At 43.4% G+C, this 22,941-nt stretch overlaps 2 protein-coding genes across 3 annotated transcripts; both read left to right on the forward strand.

Moving 5' to 3' along the window:
* The first annotated feature begins 1,838 nt into the window (after positions 1-1,838).
* LOC124487931 (sterile alpha motif domain-containing protein 9-like) lies at positions 1,839-10,834 on the forward strand. Of its 2 annotated transcripts, none has more exons than XM_047050339.1 (4): positions 1,839-1,980; positions 3,125-3,878; positions 5,677-5,938; positions 6,109-10,834. In XM_047050339.1, the coding sequence occupies exons 2-4, from the start codon at positions 3,177-3,179 to the stop codon at positions 9,723-9,725; spliced, it is 4,581 nt and encodes a 1,526-aa protein (XP_046906295.1). In that variant the 5' UTR covers positions 1,839-1,980; positions 3,125-3,176; the 3' UTR covers positions 9,726-10,834. The 2 variants fall into 2 exon arrangements, with proteins under 2 accessions (XP_046906295.1, XP_046906296.1); XM_047050340.1 differs by lacking the exon at positions 1,839-1,980 and having other exon boundaries at positions 6,109-7,065; positions 7,184-7,294.
* A 3,284-nt stretch (positions 10,835-14,118) lies between these two features.
* On the forward strand, positions 14,119-22,847 carry axdnd1 (axonemal dynein light chain domain containing 1). Its single transcript, XM_047050329.1, has 26 exons — positions 14,119-14,312; positions 14,431-14,540; positions 14,641-14,810; positions 14,948-15,051; positions 15,150-15,252; positions 15,460-15,545; positions 15,633-15,689; positions 15,900-16,008; positions 16,403-16,524; positions 16,760-16,900; positions 17,343-17,447; positions 17,733-17,853; positions 18,022-18,123; positions 18,389-18,555; positions 18,673-18,742; positions 18,962-19,196; positions 19,393-19,609; positions 19,848-19,941; positions 20,281-20,483; positions 20,625-20,718; positions 20,905-21,051; positions 21,236-21,322; positions 21,483-21,611; positions 21,727-21,818; positions 22,044-22,174; positions 22,390-22,847. The coding sequence occupies exons 2-26, from the start codon at positions 14,432-14,434 to the stop codon at positions 22,503-22,505; spliced, it is 3,111 nt and encodes a 1,036-aa protein (XP_046906285.1). The 5' UTR covers positions 14,119-14,312; position 14,431; the 3' UTR covers positions 22,506-22,847.
* The last annotated feature ends 94 nt before the right edge of the window (positions 22,848-22,941 follow it).

Genomic DNA, 22,941 nt, shown 5'->3' on the forward strand with positions numbered 1-22,941 from the left:
GGGAAGAAAAAGTGAAACTAGAAAGAAAATGCATGCACGCACATTTGCAGGAATACATTTAGAAAAGGCAGAGGACATGGAAAAAATCACTGAGTGCTATGCATTTTTGCATACACACTCTGCTGACATTGTGTTGACAACAAAAGAAAAGTGCAATTTTGTTTTCTCCAATGTCATTCTCCAATGTCAAATAACCAGGAAATCGAAAATCTCTCCAAGCAAATATTGCAAGATGCAGGATTGACACATCCATTCCCCGACCCATACTATCTGGCATTATTGTTATTTTGGCCTGGTCTAAGTACAGATGTAATTCATTCAGATATCCGGACGTATGTGAACTCAATTCGGAACTCATCCCAAAAGTATCTGTCCATTTTGTTTAGGATGAGGAGCACTGTTGCCAACTTCTACCTGGCCAAAGGAAAGGGATTAAATAGGCTTGTTCCAAAACTAGCACTTGTTACACACTGGTTATATTCAGTGAAAGTGAAATACCTTTTTCTGAAGTTTGAATAAATAAAGATGTAACATGTATTGTTGTTAATACAATTGAAAGATTTGTTGTTGGGTAGTATATATATATATATATGGGTAGTAATAGCAGGGGGAGTGGGGGACAAATCTTTCCCATGCTCTCCCTCTCCCACCGTCCCCCCCCCCCCCCCCCCCCCCATCCTCCCAGCACTGACTTAGTGGAGTCCAAGATCGAGGAGTTCCTGGTGTCGTTCGGGGAGAAGATGAGCAGCCTGACGGAGGAGGCCTTCCGGACGCAGGTCACCGCCCTCATCAAGCTGAAGGAGTGTGAGGACACGCACCTGGGAGAGGAGGTGGACCGCAACTGGTTCGAGGTGGTCACCCAGCAGTATGTCTTTGACAGGCTCAGCAAGGAGGTGCGTTCCCCCTCCGGCCCTGCAGGGGGCGCCAACCCCCAGCAGCACCAATCATGACTGACCACCGCAATGCTGTTGCAGATACCTGAATTTGGTCCACACTAATTCATGCTACGTCGACAGTTACACATCAACAGATATCCCATTATCTAATGTGTAAGTTCTTTTCCAATGTCAGTTTTATTGTTCAGGACCAGAGAGAGAGAGAGAGAGAGAGAGAGAGAGAGAGAGAGAGAGAGAGAGAGAGAGAGAGAGAGAGAGAGAGAGAGAGAGAGAGAGAGAGAGAGAGAGAGAGAGAGAGAGAGAGAGAGAGAGAGAGCGAGAGCGAGAGCGAGAGCGAGAGCGAGAGCGCGAGAGAGCGAGAGAGCGAGAGAGCGAGAGCGAGAGCGAGAGCGAGAGCGAGAGCGAGAGCGAGAGCGAGAGCGAGAGCGAGAGCGAGAGCGAGAGCGAGAGCGAGAGCGAGAGCGAGAGCGAGAGCGAGAGCGAGGAGTTCATCACCCTGTTAATCAGGTTTTGGGCCACCACAGTATCAAGTCAGTGAATCTAGTATAGAAAACTTCCCCCTTAAGGAAGACACTGTACAAGAGTGTTAGAATGAGGTGTGGAGAGAAAAAGGAGACTTCTCTGTATTCTAAATCGGTTTTCTGAGAGGCTGACATGGTTTTACATTTGTAGTCTTGTAGATGTAACCTGGAGGGAGACATGTTCCTTCTGTTGAAAATAATTAAATTAAGGAGACTTAAATAAATAAATAAACTAGGAAGATTCACAATTTTGGGGAAGAAAATCTTTTCATATATATTAAAATAGTAAAAATGACCTTTTTTGTGTTCTGTTTCAGTTACTATATCAAGTATTGAGTACTGCAGTCAATTGTGGACTTCATACAGCTATTTCTGTTATGACAGTCTGGGTGTGGTGTAGTATGGAATGGAGTTTGCCACCAGTAAAACAAACCATGTGACCTATGTAGGTGTTGATGGAGACCTTTGATAGACCAAAGCACAGTACATGTTTGTTGCGGAGCCAAGAAATCATTTTGAGTTTCATTTGAGGGGTGTTAGAAGTGGACCTATTTTCTTTACAGGTAAATTCAGTTATTGAATGTTTACTATTAACTTTTACATTATGTAAACTTTTACATAAATGGGCATTGTGTATTGAAACCTACATTGTTTGCAAAAACACTTTTGTGTACAGGGTTGTATGTTACTTGTGTTTTAATACAAAAATATTTAGATAAGCAAACCTTTTGTTATCAGATGTATAGTTCTTATTTTAGCTTGGTACAGCAGTCATTTGGATGAGTAATCTAATATTTATGAAGTGTTAAGTGTCAGTTCTAGCTAAATAATAAATATTTTCATATGCAGGCTATAGGTGTAAACATTAAATCAGTTTGTATTTATAGTAGTTGGACTATTAAAGTAATGTACATTACTCATATGCGACAACCTTGATACTTATATGGAGCTCAGCAGTAGGAAGCATGATTCAAATGTACTAATTTAGATGTGCTTGTTTTGCATTTTACGAAGGGAGGCATTGTGCTTTTTTTTAAAGGAAACTATGTATGCAAATACTAGCTGGTAGCAGAAGGCTCTTTATTAGGCCTATGTTGGTATTCCACCTTTAAACTTGATATGGGATCCTTTGTCGGAGAAATTTAGGATGTAACGTTATATTCTGAACATACTGGTGCTAGCATTCCTTGCCAGCAGAGAACCCCCTCCTCACATGACTTATAGATGACACTAGGCTTACGTAAACAAACTGACCTAGGTTGACCATTAGCATACTAGAGGTGCTGTGTTGAGTGAATTATATGGTCAAGCCTAGGGTCAGGGAACTCTGTAAGTTTCCATGTGCAGGCGCACTCTGTCTCTGGGATCGATCATATTGACAGCTGGTATGCAGTCATGGACTTCTCTCCATTAAATGGTCTTACATGACAATTTGTGAACCAGACAAACTTTGTATTGCGATCAGACTTCATCTTCTTGCTGGCAAGCATTCAACTATTGTACTTTCTTTGAATCCGACGACTCTGTGCATTACTTGATAAAGAAATTATCTTAACACCCATACATGTACAATTATCGTAAACAATTATAATTGCCTACATTTAACACTATTATATACCCTTTACCAATTAACATTTTCCACTGAATATTTCTTAATCAATCCTTAAATAAACACACTAACACCTTTTGTCCCCTCATATATTTCAGGCACATTAAATATAGACCTAATCATTGCAGATGCAAAGCTTCATAATTAAAAATGAGCAAACTAACAGAATCGGAAGCTAAGATTGAAAAATGGACCACGAAAGAAGTTCACCAGTGGTTGAAGACAACGGTCAACATTCCACACTTGTATGCAGATAAGCTCCTAGAAGAAGAAGTATCAGGGGAAGAAATGGTCTGTTTTAAGAAACAAGATCTGCTTGATATGGAAATAAAACATGGACCTGCTGTCAAAATCTTTAGATATCTAGATGAGTTGAGGAGAGGTTCACAGCATGCATCAAAATATCCTGCATATGTAGACAAGTGGACAAAAGAGCAAGTTTGTTATTGGTTATTGGACAAAGTGAAGGTGTACGAACCATACACTGACCGGCTACTAAAGGAAGAGGTATCTGGAGACTGCCTAGTATGTTTCAGCAAAAAAGATCTTATAGATCTACAGATCAAACATGGGCCTGCTGTAAAGATTTTGGCCAAGTTAAGTGAGTTAGACAGAGAGTTAGAACCTGAGTTACAAGCCCCAACGCATTTCAAGACTGACCCAGAGGACCAGCAGAAACACCACAGAAACAGTCCTGTTTCACTCCTGCAAACTTCAGCAGCTCAAACAGAACCACCACAGAACAGGACTGGGGAAAACCCAAATGATTCAAAATCAACAGAATATGCGGAACCTAAAAAAAAAGGACCAAAACATCAGGCTATGGGACCAGAGAGACCAACAGTCAACGAGGTATAGTAAAGTATGGATAGCATGATTTTTTTAGGGTAAAGTTTTGGATGTATTGGCAATGACTTGTTTTAGGTTATGTAAGTAGTACAAAACTAACACATGTATTTATCTTTTCCTACCATAATAGCTGTAGAATTAAATTTGTTCTCCAGGCTCGTGAAGTTTTTTGTTTGAATAATTTCTTGAAATTACGTTTTCAATGTGACAATTTTACTGGATTCTTCACTATAGGTGAAATAGTTCTAATATCAAATATGGTTGCAAGCAGCAATTAAGGGGCCAAGCGCAAAAAAAGTCTAAATGAGAATCCAAACAAGCAAGGCAAAAGTAAATAAAAAATATTAGAGTTTTTTCATGATTAACTAATGTGTTCAGTAAATATCTTACTTGGAATAAGGAATTATTAGGAATTGTTTTTCTTTGGTAAAACATTTAAAATGGCCGATATGGGAAAATTTGATATTTTTTGACTTGGTATGCCACATAGAATCAGAAAAGTCCAATCTTGTGATTTTTGGTCAAACTGTTCAGAAGTTATAAGCAAAAAATATATTTTGTTGAATTATTCTGACCAGTAATTGGCGCTGTGCCAAAACTGTGCAGGTCCACCCAAGTCATGTTTGTGAGGACAGTTACCAAATTTCGTCTCCATATGGTAAACCGTTGCAGAGATATAGCCTCACGTCCACTTTGGCGCGTTATTCGTGAACGGTTTGACTGATCAATTAGAATGTAATCATTTTTTGTCAACATGGTCTGAAGACGATCTGATACAATTTTCATAAAAATCAGAGCAAGAGCCTATGTGGAGTTTGAAAATTGCATTTTTTCTGAAAATTCAAAATGGCGGGAAAACTTTCATGATGGAAATTACGTCATGGGTCCAATCGGATTGTCTCATAGAGTTAATATCATAGAGTTAATATAACTAGAGTAAGCTACTTTTGTCTTCCAAGATGGCGTCCCCATTCATTTCTATGAAAAGTGCTCAGTGGCGCAGTGAGGCAAGCGAGAGCGCGAGACTGGACGCGGCCATATTTCCACTTCCGTGTCTTCCGGTCTACTTTAAACAGTGGCTCTTTTTTTCCCTTGCTCCGAGACCTCGTGCACGCTTGCAACTAGCTGTACACGTCATACTTTCCGACAACCAGTCTGGAGCATAGATTTATATGGTTACGAGCGTGTGAGCTAAGGCATTGCAGTGGCAGAATCTATGGGCAGAAAGTCCGATAAGAATCAGAGACATGATGCAAACTTAACGGAAATGTATTCTGTCACTGTATAGTATTCCTTCCACTTGTTTTTAGAAATAATCTATAGGGCTAAATAAAGTGCTATTCTAGATGGAACTCATCACATATGTTGCTTTTTTTCTTCATGATATGAGTATGATTTCCAACGCATTGTATCGGATGAAATAAACTGTTAACATGAACAGCTCTGTCATTGCTCTCGCCAGGCAAAGAAAGCTCAGTTATTTTGGTAACCGAAATCTTCCATAATGCAGACCATAGCTTACTGTCAACTTTATATTCAAACGAAATGCCACGAAATTCATCAAGTCTTTTGAGCGCCTTGTGCTGGCACACCTCAAATCCATCACAGACCCTTTCCTGGACCCACTGCAGTTTGCCTACAGAGCCAACAGGTCGGTGGATGATGCCGTTAACATGGCCCTCCACTTCACCCTACAGCATCTGTTGATTTTATGTAAAGCACTTTGAGCTGCAATGCTTGGATGAAATGTGCTATATAATTCAATTCTTCTTCTTCTTCTTATCTTGTTTTGTCCTTACAGAACCGAGGGACACATAGAATGTTGATCCTATACTTAGAAGAACTACTGGAGAATGATTTTAAAAAGTTCACTTCATTACTTCGTGATTCCAAGTTGACTGGATTTGCATCAATTCCACACGGCCATTTAGAGAAAAAGGACCGCATTGGAATTGCTGACCTGATGATAAAATACTATGGAGGCGAGGCTTTGCAAGTCACCCTAAAGATTTTAAAGCAAATTGATCACAATGATCTTGCTCAACGTCTTGAGAGGAATATGGGTAAGAAAAACAATGGTGTATCTCTGGCAGTAGATTTAATATCGACTATTATCAATCCCATAAGATAATACTATATTAACTAAGGCATTATTTTCTATTCTATTGCTTGAATCCAATTTGACAAAGACGTTGCCTGATTGTTGATTTCTGATTGTTGATGATTCTTTTAGGTGAGATGGCGACACCCAACCCAAAAGCTGTTCCGAGAAGAGAGGCCAATCAGGGTGATAAACTAAAGAATTTGTTGACATGTGGAGGAAATTCCCTTGACCACTATGATAGATTTGTAGTTGTTATGAACAAGTGTCAAAAAGGACAAGTAGAAAACCTTGAGTTTCTAAGCAAATTGAAATTGTTCTGTGTACTAGATTTTGACCCAAACTCTGCAGCTCCTGGTGGAGTATGCAGTTTCTACAGAAAATCGCGTGTGGCAAATCTTCATGGCCCCACCCAATTTCAAAGTGAACCAGAAGATGTGATCAAAAATCTCAATCTTGGCATACAGACAAGCTGGGTTTTTTGCAATGGCAGAAATGATATTACCTGTGAAGCAAATAAAGAGTTATCCTACAAGGAATGGTTTAGGACAGCACGCGGAGACATTGAGCAAATTGTTTCATTCATCTGTAAGCCAGAAGTTCTTCAGTCTAGAACAACTCTTGTCATATTTCTCCTACTGTCACCAGTGCACACTGACAAAGACGCTGTCTTTGATACTTTCACGACTTTCTATTCACGTAGAAAGGGAGAAAACATAGTGAGTATTTGTGAATCTCAGAGCACATTTGATAAATGGAGAGACATGATAAAGGACAAGTGTGATTGTGATATCACCAAGCAGGCAGTATACCTGTTAACAATGAGTGAGATAAATGGCGCTGTAATGACCCTTGGACCACACAATCAATCATGTGGTAGATCCCTCCCATCTTCGGATTCAAGCAGCGTAATTCTCAAACAGAAGGATGAAGACTATATGACTGCTTTGGACATTTTATGTGAAAATCAGTGTGAGAATGTCTATGATGAGAAAAGCACAGACTTCCAAGACCATAAAATAAAAATGGAGGAGGAATTCTACAGAGGGGGCAAAGCCAAGTGGTGGAACTTCTATTTTAGTGACCAAGGTAAAGCAAAACCTTTCATAAAAAGAGACAAATATGTCAATGTAATGAAGATGGTCAAAGCTCAGACTAAAGATCCCAGATCTGCATGTGTTTTATTGAATCTTTTTCATCACCCAAGTTGCGGGGGTACCACACTAGCCATGCATGTGATGTGGGATCTTCGAAAGGAATTCAGATGTGCAGTATTGAAGGACAATACTCTACCCAAACCTGAAGTGGCTAGACAAGTCGAAATGTTGATGAAGCTTGGGCAAGGTGAAAAGTCTACTCCAGTGTTGCTGTTGGTAGATGATTCAAAAGATGCCGAAAACCGAGATCATCTCATTAACTGCATTCGCAAAGGCGTTGGTGAGAAATGCTCTAGCAGGGATGTGGAAGATCCTGCAAACTCTCTTGTCATCATTCTGAATTGTGTTCGTTCCCATAACCCAAAGAGCCAGTATCAGGATTGTGCTCAAGAAAGTAGCCAGTACATAACTGCATCACTTACAAAAAAGGAACAAGATGATTTTGAAGAGAAACTTCAAGAACTCAAAGAAACTCATACAAAACCTGAAAACTTTTACAGTTTTATGATCATGATGAGTGGCTTTGATGAGAAATACATTGCAGGACTCATCAGCCACACTCTAAAGGACTTTAACATTGAACTAAAGACAGCTAAACTCTTTGCTTTCTTAGCACTCTTGAATACACATGTGCCTGAATCATACATTTCTGTATCTCTTTGTAAGGATTTCTTTGGAAGTAAATTTTGGGGTATTTTGGTGAAAGACAGTGTACTTGACAGAATGGAACCGTACACAAACCTATTGATAATTGACAACATTGAGAACCAGGGAGGATACAAAGCTATTAGAATCCTTCATCATTCTATTGCCTCTGCATGTCTTAAAGAGTTTGGCACAAGTTACAACATTTGCTTGAGTGACATAACCTTAGAAATGCTACACTGTGATTTGTTTTTCAAAACTGGAGTGGTAAAAGACACCCTGATGCTCTCAATTCAAAGCATGCTGATTGGAAGGTGCAAAAAAGATGAAGATCTCAGAACTCAGTTCTCACCACTGATAGAAGATATCCACACACAGGAGGGGAGAGAACAAATTCAGGCCATCTTTGAGAAAGCATCTTTACGATTTGTTGAAAGTGCATCTATTCCTCAGGCACTTGCACGGTATCTTTATATCAAAGTACGTGATTTTCCCCAAGCCGTGAAATGGGCAGAACATGCAAAAAATATCACAGAAAATCCATACACAGTTGACACGATAGGACAGGTTTACAAAAGTAATCTTAATTACAACATCCAGAATGAAACCCAGAAAATACCAAGTCCAGATAACTTAAATACAAATCTGAAGATTGCAAAACATGCCATTCAGGCTTTTGAAAGATCGCAACAGTTGGCCAACAAACAGGATACATGTGTCAATGATCCTGAGGACAATTTCACAAAGTCAACCTACAGCATTTTTGGCTATGTTGGGATGATGGAAATGATAATAACAGTCTTTGAAATGTTAAGCAGTCTGCCATTCTTTGATGTGACTAATCTAGAGAAAAAGAGGCATTTACTTGGCTTTCTAAATAAGTCAATTCCCATCACTACAGTTCCAGACATAAACAATGAGGAGTACAGAGAGTATTGTGACATAATCCAAGAGCATAAGTCTTTTCTCCTTGATTTCCACTTGAAAGCTAAGGTAAAACAAATATTTGAAATTTGTGATGGCTACTTCACCTACATCAAGGGAAAACATTTAGGAGACTTTGAGACAAGAAATCGAAAGAAAATCTCTGACCACTTTACCAAGTATCTAAATCTTGTTTTCATGTCATCACAAGAGATGCGCGAGGAACGGCAAAAGAGGACCCAACTCAATCTGAACATTGATATTGAGGAACGCAGAATGTACCTAGTGGAAAGGCATGCAGACACATTTGCAGGATTAATTCAACATTTAGACAAGACTGCCGAGGAAATGGAGACAATCACTGAGTACTATGGATTTTTGCACAAACACTCAGTATTGTCTAGTACAAAAAACAAAATTAACTTAATTTTGTCCAATGTAATTCTCCACCTACTAAAACCAAAATCTAAACATTTAAAGAATCACCAAGAACTTATAAATCTCCTTAAACAAACATTGCAAGATGTAGGAATGCAACATCCCTTTCCCGACCCATACTATCTGGCACTGCTGTTATTTTGGCCAAGTGCAGATACAGAAAATACAGACATTGGGACATATGTGAACTCCATTCGAAAGTCATCCCAAAAGCATTTGTACGTTGTGTTTAGGAGGAGAAGCACTGTTGCCCACTTCTACCTTGGCAAAGAAAGGGGATTGAAGAGGCTTGTACCAAAACGTAACCTTGATGAGTGTTTTATGGAAATATCAAGGGTGAAGTTAGCTGCACTTTGGAGGAACGGAGATATCTTTAAAGATAAGAAAATCAGGGACCGTCTTCGCCGAGTCCATGGAACAATTGAAGAAGAACAAGTTTTTGCTAATTACGACAAAATGAAAATCCCTGTGCGACCAGCCAACCCTGGTGTTGTAAGGAGCGGATTCAGCTCAGAAAAAGTGTCGTTTTACTTGGGTTTTGCTATTGATGGCCCTCTTGCATATGATATCAAGTATGAATCATGAAGTTGCAAGATGTTCCTTAGGTCTGTTACAATGGGAACTTTCCCTAACCATGATCTACAACAAACGTTTCTTTTTTTCATGAGATGCGTATTGGATTGTGAAGAAATGCCTTATCTTAAGATAAACATTTTTTTTATTTTTATGGAGCCCTCAATAACCTGAAATGTAATTATTGAATGGCCTGTAGTAGTCAAGGCTATAGTCCCTTAATCCAGTATTGAAAACTGAGACTGAAATACAATTGCCAGGAGTGTCAAGAAAATGAATCATTGATTGTTCCAAAAACATGACACTGACAGATTTTGAAAAAAGCCATCACAGATGTCATGAGTTACCATTGCTTTAGGCATAATGGAGCAGATTCAACTGGATTATACATGACTACAGTCCTCATTGCGATGTAACAAGGCTTCAACTATCTTAATGAACAGTATGGTCCAAATATTTGAGATGGTGACTATATTCAATGAGTAAACATGCTTAAAATGGGCATGAAATTATTAAAGTACTTTCTTCTTTTAGACATTTTTGTTTGTTAGGGTTTCTGTTATATTGCTTTGTTTATTTACGGCTTGTGTGTTTTGGATTCCCGCAAAGACTGTGGCTTGTGTTTTATTGAGTTACAATTTTAATTACATTGGGAAACCACAAAGACTGTGGCTCGAGATACCGCGAAGACTGCGGCTTGTGTCTTCTGGATTACCGCAAAAACTGCGGCCTGTGTACAAAAGGGTTTTGTTACTTTTAATAACTTATTACTATAATGTTTAGATTTTATGTAAAGCACCTTGAGCTGCAATTCTAAAGTGATGACAGAACACCAGGACATGTACACACAGTACATGTTCAAATAACTTGCAATAAAGTTTAATTATTATGCACTGTTATAGAACAGTATAAATCTAAATAACTCAACATTATATGATGAGATTGTATTCTTTTAAGCCTACATTTTATGAGTGGTTTTAGTGTATTGGTATTTCATGGTGTCATTGAATCTTTTCCATTTTTAGCATTGTGAAACAGTAGAACTTTTTCAAAACAATGCAGCTATATCACATAGATAGAGATACGACAACAAACTTTTAATCTGTCTCTACACTCTAATAATAAATATACTTTGTTTTGTGTACCACAGTGTGCAGTGTCTTACATGCTTTCACTATTCAATCATATGTATGTCATTGTGTTGCCGTATTGCTCAGGCTCTATTTACAAAACCACCCTGGATTTTATTTTATTGGCTTTATTAAAATCAGGTAATTATGTTAATGAAAAGGTGACGGCAGAGATCCGTTGGTGTCCATCAGAACCAGCTGATGGTGGTCAACGCGTCTGGGTCGTCAGGCGCAGCGGGCAGCACAGCCTGGTCCAGCAGAAGGGTGGATCTCCAGATATCTGGTCTGGTTGTCTGGGCCCAGAGAAGCAAACTGGTCCTGCTCATTGGCGCTGTGCCCCTGTACAATTCTCCTACCTTCTTCACCTTCCTCCGCTTCACGCTACCCTGGCCGAGGGCAGGCAGCAGGCAGGGGCGTGCCAGCGGAGGGGCGGAGACCAGCATGGGCACGTTTTTCTCCAGAACCAGAGGGTTGCTGCTTTGGATGCCGTCGGATCCAGATGGAGCAGGAAGACCAGTCTGGAGGGGGGCCAGAGGCTACCGAACACGCTTGTCTCGACGGGCTTTCTTGGTGCGCTTCTTGGGGCGGACATCAGAACATGGGGGAGCCTGGGGAACAGCACGCAGGGAGGGGAGGGCAGAGGGCCTTGAGGAGGAGTCCAGGGCATCGTTGACTCCTTTGATCTCCCGGGGCAGTCTGCTAGGATGCAGTGGATCATCCTTAGACTTAAGCCCAGCTCCAGTCAAGTGTGTGTGTGTGGGGGGGGGGGGGGGGAGGGGTAGTGATTGTGATGGTGTTTTGGGGAGGATTGTGATAGTGGAGAGGATAGTGATAGTGCAGAGGATAGAGATAGTGGAGAGGATAGTGATAGTGCAGATTATAGAGATAGTGGAGAGGATAGTGTTAGTGATAGTGGGGGAGGATAGTGATAGTGTGGGGGAATGGGGGGGGAAAGGAATAGGGGGGAGGGAACGGTCCCTGCTGCACCTAAGGCAGCATGGCAGCTCCTGACAGGCCCTGGTTGGAAAACTGGACCTTCTTCTTCACCTTCCTCCGCTTCGCGCTTCCCTGGCTTCCGAGGGCAGGCAGCAGGCAGGAGCGAGCTGGCGGAGGGGCGGGGACCAGCTTGGGCGCGTTCTTCTCAGCCCTCCTAGTCAGCAGGGGCCCTGTGGTAACCACGGGTTTGGGGCTGGGGATGGGGCTCACCTCTTTGGCAGGTGCCGCCGCCACAGCCTGGCCAGACTCCGGCATAGAGAGCAGCATGACGTTGTTGAAGCAGGCGTTCGGCAGGTCCAGCCCCAGCTCACCCAGAACCAGAAGAGGGCTGCTGGACTGACTCAGCCCAGGCTGAGAGGAGCACAAGGTGCTGCTACTCGGTTGCACGTCTGGCTTAGCGGTGCCAACCGGATGGCATGGCGTACGTCGAGAAGGAGGACGCGCTGTGTTTCCGGGTCGATCTTCAGAAGGAGGACACATCATCACAGGGCTTCTTGGCTTCACAACAGGCTTAGCAACTGGGTTGCTAGGCCGTGCAACAGGTGGCAATATATTCCCAGGGTTGTTGGGACGAGAATCAAGTTGAAGATTTTTCTCCTTCTTCTTCTTCTTCCTCTGAAGCACCTCCTCCTTGCAGCTTGATGCAGCGAGCTGAGGGAGCACGGTCTCTGCTGCACCTAAGGCAGCATGAACCGACGTTCGCAGACAGCCCCTGACAGACCCTGGCTGGAACTCTTCACCTTCCTCCGCTTCACGCTTCCCTGGCCGAGAGGCAGGCAGCAAGCAGGGGCGTGCCGGCGGAGGGGCGGGGACCAGCTTGGGCGCATTCTTCTCCAGAACCAGAGGGCTGCTGGTCTTGATGCCGTCAGATCCAGATGGAACAGGAAGACCTGTCTGGAGGGGGGCCAGAGGCAGCCGGACACGCCTGTTTCGACGGGCTTCCTTGGTGCCCTTCTTGGGGCGGGCATCAGAAGGTGGGGGAGGCCGGGGGACAGCAGGCAGGGAGGGGAGAGCAGAGGGCTTTGAGGAGGAGTCTAGGGTATCGATGACTCCTACGCTCTCCTTCGGTCTGATAGGAGGCAGTGGACCACCCTTGGACTTCGGCCCAGCTCCATTCAGGCTGGGGAGTCTTCTATTCATGACTCGGGCACTGAAGCTGAGATCTGATAAATACATAATAATACATAATTTGGTTTGTGTTCTTTATATCTGTAAATTCCAGTTTAATCCGATTTATTGTAAAAAAAAAAAATGGTTTGTCCTCACCTCCAACTATAGTTTCTTCTAGGTGAAATGACTAGGTGAATGTACTAAAAATTACTGTTGAAGAAAAATACAATTTGTTCTACTAAATCATACAAACCAAATATACAATCACAGGTATCTTCAATAAAAAAGACAACATACAAGCCTACTACTGCAAGTTATACATGTACAAATACATACACACGAAGTCTAACATAATTGCAACAAAGAATACTAAAGTAAGTCGAGTACATTTTACATTTATTTTAGTTGTAATACTAGGTCACACAGAATAAAAAGTTTTCAAAAAAATATATAATATCCAAACAGTTATTAATTGTTCAATTAACCCAAGGAGCAAAGGGTGTAGTAGACGTTTTCCTTACCTTGTTTCAAGATGTCAAACCGCAAATGATCTGATTTCTCAGATGACCAACTATGTATAGAAGCAGTAGGCATTGTGACGCAACAATACATTTTGATAATGTCGATGGACAAGAGCTCACAACATGAACCCCATAACAAATACTAGATGTATTAAGGAATATGTTATTTGAATTAATTTGTTTTAATTGGGTTTTATTGTAACTTTACTTAGGCTACAATTAATGTCACCGGCATGCTACCCCCATCGCTCAATTAAAATAGTGACTTTCTCAATTCTTCAATTCTTGTGGATAATTTGCTATTCCTTGTTTACTTCTCATTCCTTGTTAGTTCTAAAAGTTCAGATAAACATTCACAACTTAGGTCACACACACGCACCCACCAACACAGACGCTCACATACAATTTAACGTGAATATCATCTGTTTCGGTCTTATAATTATTTTGCTGGGCGGTGGGATATAAGAAAGACCATAAACAAAAATATGAATCAAGTAAGCCGTCAGAGAATATAACTTTATGTAGGTTACACGTCAAAGCAGGCTGCAGTCAATGTAAAAAAATAATAATAAGAAAACATTAAATAAAGAGCCAACAAGTACGCCCATTTTTGCAGCGCAAGACCGTAGTCCAGCGTCCTTAGCAACAACTCATCGGGGGGTGACCAAGGAATTTGAGATGACAGGAGAAAACCACAAATTCGATAGGATAATGTTTTGACATAGGCCTCCTGTTCACATATTGAGTAAGTTTGTCGTTGTTTTCCGAAGCCTCACTTTTGCATCAACGCTATCCAGCACAAAGTTGCTTGGAAAGGCATGCGTTTTTTTGTCAGCCGAAAGGTAAACTTCAGCCTACTTAGGTAGCTTAGGCTACTAGCTATTGCGCGGTAGCTCACTGGCTACTAGTAGTACTGTAGCCTATCACACAGTTTACTAGCCAGCTTGTGTTTGTGTTCAGAATGACTACATTCAAAGCAAGTCCGTCACCGCCTGTTCTACCAAAGCCGGAGGGAGGGCGGATAAAGGCAAATCATACTGTCATACCTACTACTGGGAAAGATGATAAAGGTAGGCAATTTACGGACACATTGCGGAAATACATGATAACATGTTAAATTCTATATTAAACTATGGGTCTAACTGTTGCTTCGTTGATATGTTTGTACAGTGGCAGAACTGCCGGTGCTGAGAGAGAAAGGGACCGATCGGTCCAAGATGCAGCTTGTCCCACTGCAGAATGATTATATCCCAGATGAACTCATGGACACTCTTACTTCAACCATCTATCCCCCAAACAGACTGGGATCCTCAAAGCGAAGCAAGACCCCCCCGAAAAAGGTGGAGATGTGATTTATTACTGACATTTTGGCATGTCTAATATATCCTTTTCTATGTTGGCAATGGTCACAGTCTTCACTAATCTATTTCTTCTTTAGTTTTGTGCTTGTCAGTAAGTCATTTTCTGTGTCCCCTAGATCCATGGAATACGACACACAGATGCGGTTTGGCATCATGCTGTTGGCCGTAAAAAATACAAATATTTTCTTGACCAACCAACATCGTTGACTGGAGCTGGCAGGTTAGATTACAGATAGCTTGATTTATGGTTCAGAAATGCAAATAGAGCTGTACTCTTCAATTATTTTTGATTATTATTTAAATTGTGTGTGGTCACAGAGATATCTCCTTCCTGTGTGACGCCATGGCAACCCAGAGAGAGAGGATCCCCCTGCCACCCATGGCTGAGAGGAACTCCACTAATACACAGGGGATTCAGAAGGCAAGCAGCACATCAAGATGTGTACATATGTGTTTGTGTGGGTCTGGTTGTGTGTTGTGGCAAGCGCAAAGCATAACAGGGAAGAAAGGAAAATGGGATGAACCAAAATCTCCCCCCAAAAACTATAAATGAACTGGGGATGCCACGGTGTGTGTGTTTGTGTTTATGTGACCCAGTTGTTGATTTCACAATCGCTTCCCTCCGCAGGACTTGAAGCACATGGAGACTCTGATCCCAGAAGAGTTTCACATTGTGAAAAACAAAGGGGTTCAGGCCCTGGAATGCTTTGACGAGTGAGCAAAGTCCCCCGCCCTACCAAACCCCCAATCCACGCCCCCAAAATCACTTCTCCTCTTAACTTCTCCTCTTTCTCTTCTCAGTAAATTCACAGTACTGCTGGAGGACGATAAAAAGATGCTTAAAGTCTTCCCATCCATGTGAGTAAAGATGTAACACAAATACTTCACTAATGTCATTCTCTTTCCTGGGCCTTCTGCATTCCAACACACACTGTCTGTGCAGATGTCCTGCTTATGGTCCTCTCTGTGGAGAAATATCAAGACGATCCAGAGTGATATCTGTATCTATTATTGTAGTTCTAGCTGAGAGGAAGCATAGGTGTGCTACTGGTCTCTGTGTGTGAACAGGAAGCCCAGTGGTAGGCTGGAGGCTGTCCAACTGATGAAGGTGATGGATGAGATGATGGACCGAGCAGGGGTCAACCAGGAGTACAGTGAACTGACTGGACTCTCACAGGTACGATAACTAGGAAAACATGGACTGAATGATTCCGTTCCTGTCAATTCCTTTTTTAATGGGGAAAATGGTTGTAGCCAACAGAGCAAGGAAGTGCTTGTTTTACAAGGCGTTAAATAAAGATATCTTAGAGTTTATTCGCTACCAGACATTAAACAGAAGTTCTTATTGTTTAACATTTGTTTTTGGTCTAATCTGTAGCAGCTGACTTTATAAACAGATATTGTAATCAAACTTTTTTTTTTGTCAAGACACAAACTTGTTTACACCAAAACGGTATTTAAGCTGTGGACTGCACCATTAAATCATAAAACTACATTTTATTAGAACATCCTGAACCGTCAGACTGTGTTTGTATGTGTGGTGTACCTCACCCTTTGTGTCCTCCCCCCAGATGCAAGGCCTGCTGGAGCTGGTGCGAGTGGAGCAGAACATCTACAACATCGTGTTCCACGAGCTGATCCGACAGGTCAGTGTGGAGTGTGCAGAGAGAGGACATCTCCTCGCCAAACTCAGGTCAGTACTGCTACCAAGCCCCCTTCACACTCCTCCTAGATTTTTCTACGAAAGGATTCTCTGGTCAGTGGTGTGTGCAGGCAGCAGTGAGGTTTAAAATAATCAAATAGAACTAATAGAAATAGAGTCATTCATAGTATTCGTTTAGCTCTAATCCAAAGCAAACATGCAAACAGGTCCAATGAACGCATCACATTCCGGGATGTTCCATGAGTGTGTGTCTCTCCTGCCCCAGAGAGAGGTATGTGGCCCTGTTGGATCGTATCCCCCGGCAACTGAAGGGCCTCCACACGGAGACCCTGGCCCAGAGAGCGCTGGACCGACGTCTCACCGAGGAGATCATCTGCTTCAAGGGCTCCCTGACCCAGCTTAACAAGTAAGGAGTCAGATGGCTGCGTCAGATGGCTGAGCGGTGAGGGAGTCGGGCTAGTAATCAGAAGGTTGCCGGATCGATTCCCCGCCGTGCCAAATGATGTTGTGTCCTTGGGCAAGGCACTTCACCCTACTTGCCTCGGGGGGAATGTCCATGTACTTACAGTAAGTCGCTCTGGATAAGAGCGTCTGCTAAATGACTAAATGTAAATGTAAGTAAGCCTGTGTGGGGGTGTTTCTTTTCTTTCTGGTTGTTGACAGTTATTGACATTATGTGTACAGTACAGGTTATAACCACCTTGTTGGTTGCTGTAAGGACTCACTACATTACTGTCAAAATACTCTTTTTCAATTCAGTTTTATTTTTGTGTGTACGTTATATGCATGAACTTGATTGGGTGTGTGTGTGTGTGTTAATGGTTGTGTGTGTGCCTGTGAAATGTCAGAGAGCTGTGCAGCATGAGGGAGCATGATGAGTATGTGACCAATCAGGGAGCGAGGGCACAGCAGCAGCTCGCCAAAGCTCTGGAACAATCTCAGAAGAACTCAGAGTAAGCTCTGCATGGCTGCTGTTCCCTTTGACACTACACACAGAGTGTTCGATGCTATGTTGGGTACCGTGAGAATCTCACAGGTGATTGGGTTGAGGCACTTATCTGCTGGTCCTGGCATTTATCTAAAATATGTACAATCTCTCCACTCAACCACAAAACTGCAGTTTTCGAATTCACACAAAGGCCAAAACATTAGTCAGAACAAAGCAGCCTATACTTCAAATGACTTTCCTAAACATCGTTTTTTTTGTTGCCATGCTCTACCTCTTGCTGCGTCTGCAGCATGGTAGGGGAATACCACAACCTGTACGAGATGCAGAGGCACCGGTTAGAGAGCCAGGTGGACCGGCTGACCGACGAGAAAGACCTCTGGAGCAAGGTCACCTACAACCTGGCTCTCAAGGTGATCACAAGCATGATATCCATTACCATTCATGTCGTGCTATGATAATGTGTATCTTGTTATGCTTGTGTTAGCTACCCTATTAGGGGTCCACAAGGACAGCATCCTGCTATGTACCTCAACTCCTGGACTTTTGGAATGGTTAAGATAGCACTTGTTGTGTTGCAGGTGATCAAGGTGAACAATCTGCACCTGGCCAACAAGCTCCACGTGAGCGAGCAGACCTGGACCAAGACGGCCGAGCACTTCACAGTCTTCCTCATGTCGAAGGTGAACCCTGATGCTTCAGTAAACCTCTATAACCTTCAATCCTCGACCTTTTCCTGTCTTTAACGATAGTGAAGCCAAGTACAGGTCTGTGCCACCCACAAAGCTATCTCGACCCTCTTGAATTTCCTTCGGGATCAATGAAGTGAACTGAATGTTGTGCTATCTGGACTAAATGACCTACATAGCTGGCATGGATATCCGTTTGACTAAAGGCATCTGCTAAGTGAACAAATGACATACTGAGCCGTGTTGCGGTGTGCTGCAGGACTCTGAGGACATGAACCACATCATTCAGCTGACAGAGCAGTGGAAGGAGCTCATGACTGGCTTCGTGCAGCGTCTGAGCGAGGCCGAGTTCAGGCAGTGTGAGAAGATCCAGGAAGTCCAGGCCGACATCGTCACGTGTCACGCCTGCTTGAGCACCAACGTCAAGTGTGCATTACACGCACATTCAGATCATGTTTAGACATGTTTCAAGCCATGTTGTCAAACTCCCATCGCCTATTTTAAGCCATGTTGTATCACGGCGTGTCTGTTTTCTTCTCCAAGGATTCCAGATCCCAAATTAGAGAAATCCTTCGAAGAAGAAATATATGATAACTTGAAAAAGTGGTCCAACGTAAGAACACTTCCTACTATGCTTTTTTGTCTTTGTGAGGGGGAAAAAAAACCCTCTGTGTGATTGGAAATATTTGTATTTAAAGGGTACTTTTCACTTTTAGCGGTACCATGTCTTTTAAATGACATGTCCTTCTTTAATAGAAGACTTTGGGTCCATGAAATGCATGACTAGAAACCCATGTCGATGGTTCTGACTCTCACCCCCTCCGCTCCCCAGGAGTTCAGCGTGCAGTGCGAGCGCTATGGGGGCGAGGAGCTCATCTCCTGCCAGGAGAACCTCACCCTGCTGGCCCAGCTGCAGGACTCCTGGGGGGAGGTGGGCCTGGAGCTCTTCAGGAGACATCCAGCCCCGGACGGAGCACCCCCTAGGGGCCAGGAGGCCATGAGGGAGCTGGCCAGCAATGTGTCTGAGCTGCACAAACAGCTCGACACACGCATTAACGGGGAGAGCGGTGAGGAGTATCTACTGGCTACTGAGGCTGTAGAGCTGGAGGAGTTTTGTAGCTGGTGCTAAACTGCAGTTGGGTTTGTCAAAGAGTGTGAAGATGAAGAAAATGCTTTTTTTTGATCCACTTTCTCAAGTTGCAGGTTAATGTAGATCATTTGGATCTTCTTAGGTTGAAGGCTCTTTCCATGTGGCATTCCCAGGCATCCACAAGCAACTGATGGCCCTGGCCGGGGTGATGGACTCGTGGGCCACCAAGCTGAAGGTCCTGATTGGACGTGCGGAGGTGCTGCCTCACTGTGATTGTTTGAAGCTAGAGAAGGAGCTGGAGAGCTGGATGAAGGTGGGAGAGGAGGCTCTGGTGTTAGTGGCAAGCACCCAGCCAGACAGCGGGGGGAACAAGAAGAAAGCACACATCAAGTAAGACCAGCGTTAAGATACTATGTTTGGTTCTCCACATCCTACAAACAGATCCTACCAACAGACTGGGAGGTCCTAACACAACACATTACCTGGATCTTATTGGAATAACCAGTTATTTATTAGGCATTGAAAGCAACCTTGCTTCAAAATGACCCTGATTACTTTGATACTCTTGATCATGCATTGACTTGAAAAACTTCCCTTTTGAGACTTTTGCCTTTCTGTGATTCCATAGGATAGAGATTGATGACGTGTTCAACTCCATTCGAGAGTTTGTCTCCACCCAGTCCAACTTCTTTGACTGTGAGAACCAGAGGCTTTGTGAGGAGGTACTGTTTACTTCCTGATGGCATAGCCCCCAATGAGTTGCATCAATAACCTGATATAGGCCTATATTTAACCTATAAAGGTAGTATTGTCTTATTGTTTGTAGCTACAATTTTTTTTATTGTTCAATATGCACATGGCAAGACATTTTGGCCCTTGCTTCTCTACGCATGTTCCATACTTTGGTTCAGTTGTTGATGTTTGGCACGATGACCCTTATTTTCACATGGTCATATTGGCACCATATGAGCGATGATAGATAAAACACAGTCTACTTATGATTCCAGAACGTTCCTCCCTTTAAAAAAGGTCTGTGCATGTCCCCCTCTGACCCGCCCCAGGTGAGCTCGATCCACACGGCTCTGACTCGCTGGATGGTGGACCTACTGCTCCAGATGGTTCCGGACCAGTGTGACGAACAGGAGCCCCTGCCGGTGACGGGCCCTGGGCCCCAGGCCCTCAAGGAGGCCTCCATGAAGCAGCTGGAGGAGGACGCCAGGAGCCTGGCGCAGGAGCTCCTCTACTTCTCTAAGTACATGACCAGGTCAGCCAGAGCTCAGTGCGCAGAGGGAGCCGGGGGGGGAGTGCGCGTCTGTTGTCGAGGGGACAGGACAGGACAGAACGCTCTTCCTGAAAACCGAGCGCCTCTCTCTCTTTTCCCCTCCTTCTCTCCCTTCCTCGTCAGCTCCTGCCAGGATATCGTGGAGGAGGACATCCAGAAGAGGACCATGGCTCACGACGACACCGACAACGAGCTGTACGAACTCAACAAGCTGCAGGTACACCCAGAAACACCTCCGTCCCCTCACGCACTGTTCAATGCATGCTTGAGGCCATTCATTATTCATGTATTCATTATTCATGATTATTTCTTTCGGGATTGATGGAACAGGTGTGCAAGTGTTTGTACATGTGTGAGTCTGATGTGTATTTTAGTCATGAGTGTGTGTCTGTGTGTTCTTCAGAGGGAGTGTGACGAGTGGAAGGACGCCTGTAAGATCCTGCTGTCGGATGTCAAAGGCAGCCCCGTGGACCTGCGTGTCACCTCAAACCTGGTCCCCACGTCCGCCACTGATATACTTCCTACCCCGTCAGTCAGCGTGGAGTCTAATGTAAGGATACGGTCTGCACTCTCACTCTTACCGGGGCCTTGATATGGAATTCAATTTTTGTGTCTCAAACTAAAGTAAATGTTTCTCAGACCTGGGGTAATACTGGGAGTTCATGTTATCCTGGTATCCAGCACACACATGGTTATTTTCTGGTGTTCCAGCGATGTTTTGATTATCCTGCCAGGTCCACAGACCTGAGGAAGACGAGGAAGACTCTGGAAGGTCACAGGTGGAAGAGACCAGTCGCCTAGCTGATGTAAACAACCCTGAGGTAATAAATGAAAAATCATTCAGTTTGTTTTCTTGTAAATGATATAGCCATAATGCTTCATGTACAAAATGATGTCATCACAGTGATTTGGAACCATCGTCTGATAAACAAATTGCCAGTGAGCTGGAATGTATTTGTAGTTGTATGTTTTGACCCGCAGGGGGAGTCAGAGAGCCAAGAAGAGGCCGTGCAGGAAGGCAGCCAGGGAGGCTGCATCATGAAGCTGATAGGACACGATGGCTACGTCATCGAACAAACCCTGGGAGAGGACAGGGTCCATCTGGGGCAGGTCAGTCTGGAGAAGATCCCCACACTCCCCTTCCAATGTGTCGTCTTCATTCCTCACCGTGTATATGTTGCTGCTTAGGCAAAGCGCTGATGTGTGAACTGTTTGTGTTGGTCAGACTGAGGAGATGGTCATCAGTCCGCACACGGTGAACGCTCACCGGGCTTTCGACGCCCTGGCCACGGTGGGACTCCTGCAGACGCAGCTGCTGTGAGTTCTCCACATGGGGGTCTCGTGAGAAACGTGTGGAATTGCACGTGTGTGTGTGTGGGCGGGGGTGGGGGGGGGTAGAAAATATGTATGTTTACTATTTGTGGATGTGTGTGGATGTATGTGTTATGTATTTCTGTGTGTATGTTTTTCTGTGTGTGTATTCATGTGCATTTGCGTTGCGTGTGTGTGTGCACGTGCGGTGTGTGTGTGTGTGTGCACCAGGGAGATGGAGGCGCGTGCCCAGGGGGCTGAGGAGCGGGCTCAGAAGGCAGAGGAGGATCTCCAGGCTGCTCTGGAGAAGATCCAGGACATGGAGAGACAGCTGCAGGGCAGGCCCAGCTTGGAGCCCAAAGGTAGCCAGTCAGTGACACACACCGCTAACACGCAGCAGTCATACAACCGTGTACAAGCAATCAAACGCTCTAAGGAACTTTATTTGTTTCGTCACTGTTACCAGTACTTATGAGAACCGTCTCCATAGATCTGGATCTTGTCATATTAACTAGCATCGTTGTTTTATGCCCAGTATGCACACATCATCATCATCCTGAATGTGTTTGCCTTTCAGTGAGTAAGAAACCTGTGGCTGTCACATCCCAAAAGATGGAGTCCCCTCCTGCTCCCAAACCAGCCAGTCAGAAGCCCGAACACAGCCCTAAACCCTCCAGGCCCAGGAAACGCTGATCCCAGACCAGCATTCATAGTGTTAGTGTGATACACGACTTGACTAAACCTCTGATGAGTTAGTATTTGAAGTGTTGAATTTTTAAAAGGTCTGACCATATGACTATTTATTTAAGTGCCTCTTCTTGTTCTGTTTTTCGTTAGGCCTTTGTTGCATTTGTCATGTCATTGAAATAGTTGAGTGTAGTTGGAGTCAATAGTTGGAGTGGCGTGAACTATTATCTTATGTTGATTTGTGGAACATCCGATTATGATCGGGTGATTTTGCAGCATATCATGACAATAATACAAACAAAATAACAACTGATTTATTTTGATGTAAAAATTTAAACTGTCACATGGACTGTTTTTCCTTTGTGATTGCTATCAATAATAGACTTGTCTATTATGAAACAAACATGGACACGCTGACGCAGGCAAACCAGCCTAGAGTCAG

This window comes from Hypomesus transpacificus, unplaced genomic scaffold (assembly GCF_021917145.1).
Source record: "Hypomesus transpacificus isolate Combined female unplaced genomic scaffold, fHypTra1 scaffold_107, whole genome shotgun sequence".
NCBI classification, from domain to species: Eukaryota; Metazoa; Chordata; class Actinopteri; order Osmeriformes; family Osmeridae; genus Hypomesus; species Hypomesus transpacificus.

Excerpts from the sequence above, each read along its gene's own strand:
- axdnd1 (XM_047050329.1), top strand. The coding sequence starts at position 14,432 with ATGACTACATTCAAAGCAAGTCCGTCACCGCCTGTTCTACCAAAGCCG. Across the intron at positions 19,197-19,392 it reads ACGCATTAACGGGGAGAGCG|GCATCCACAAGCAACTGATG; the intron begins GTGAGGAGTATC and ends TGGCATTCCCAG. Across the intron at positions 21,323-21,482 it reads CTGATGTAAACAACCCTGAG|GGGGAGTCAGAGAGCCAAGA; the intron begins GTAATAAATGAA and ends TTTGACCCGCAG.
- LOC124487931 (XM_047050339.1), top strand. The coding sequence starts at position 3,177 with ATGAGCAAACTAACAGAATCGGAAGCTAAGATTGAAAAATGGACCACG. Across the intron at positions 3,879-5,676 it reads AGAGACCAACAGTCAACGAG|AACCGAGGGACACATAGAAT; the intron begins GTATAGTAAAGT and ends TTGTCCTTACAG. Across the intron at positions 5,939-6,108 it reads ACGTCTTGAGAGGAATATGG|GTGAGATGGCGACACCCAAC; the intron begins GTAAGAAAAACA and ends TGATTCTTTTAG.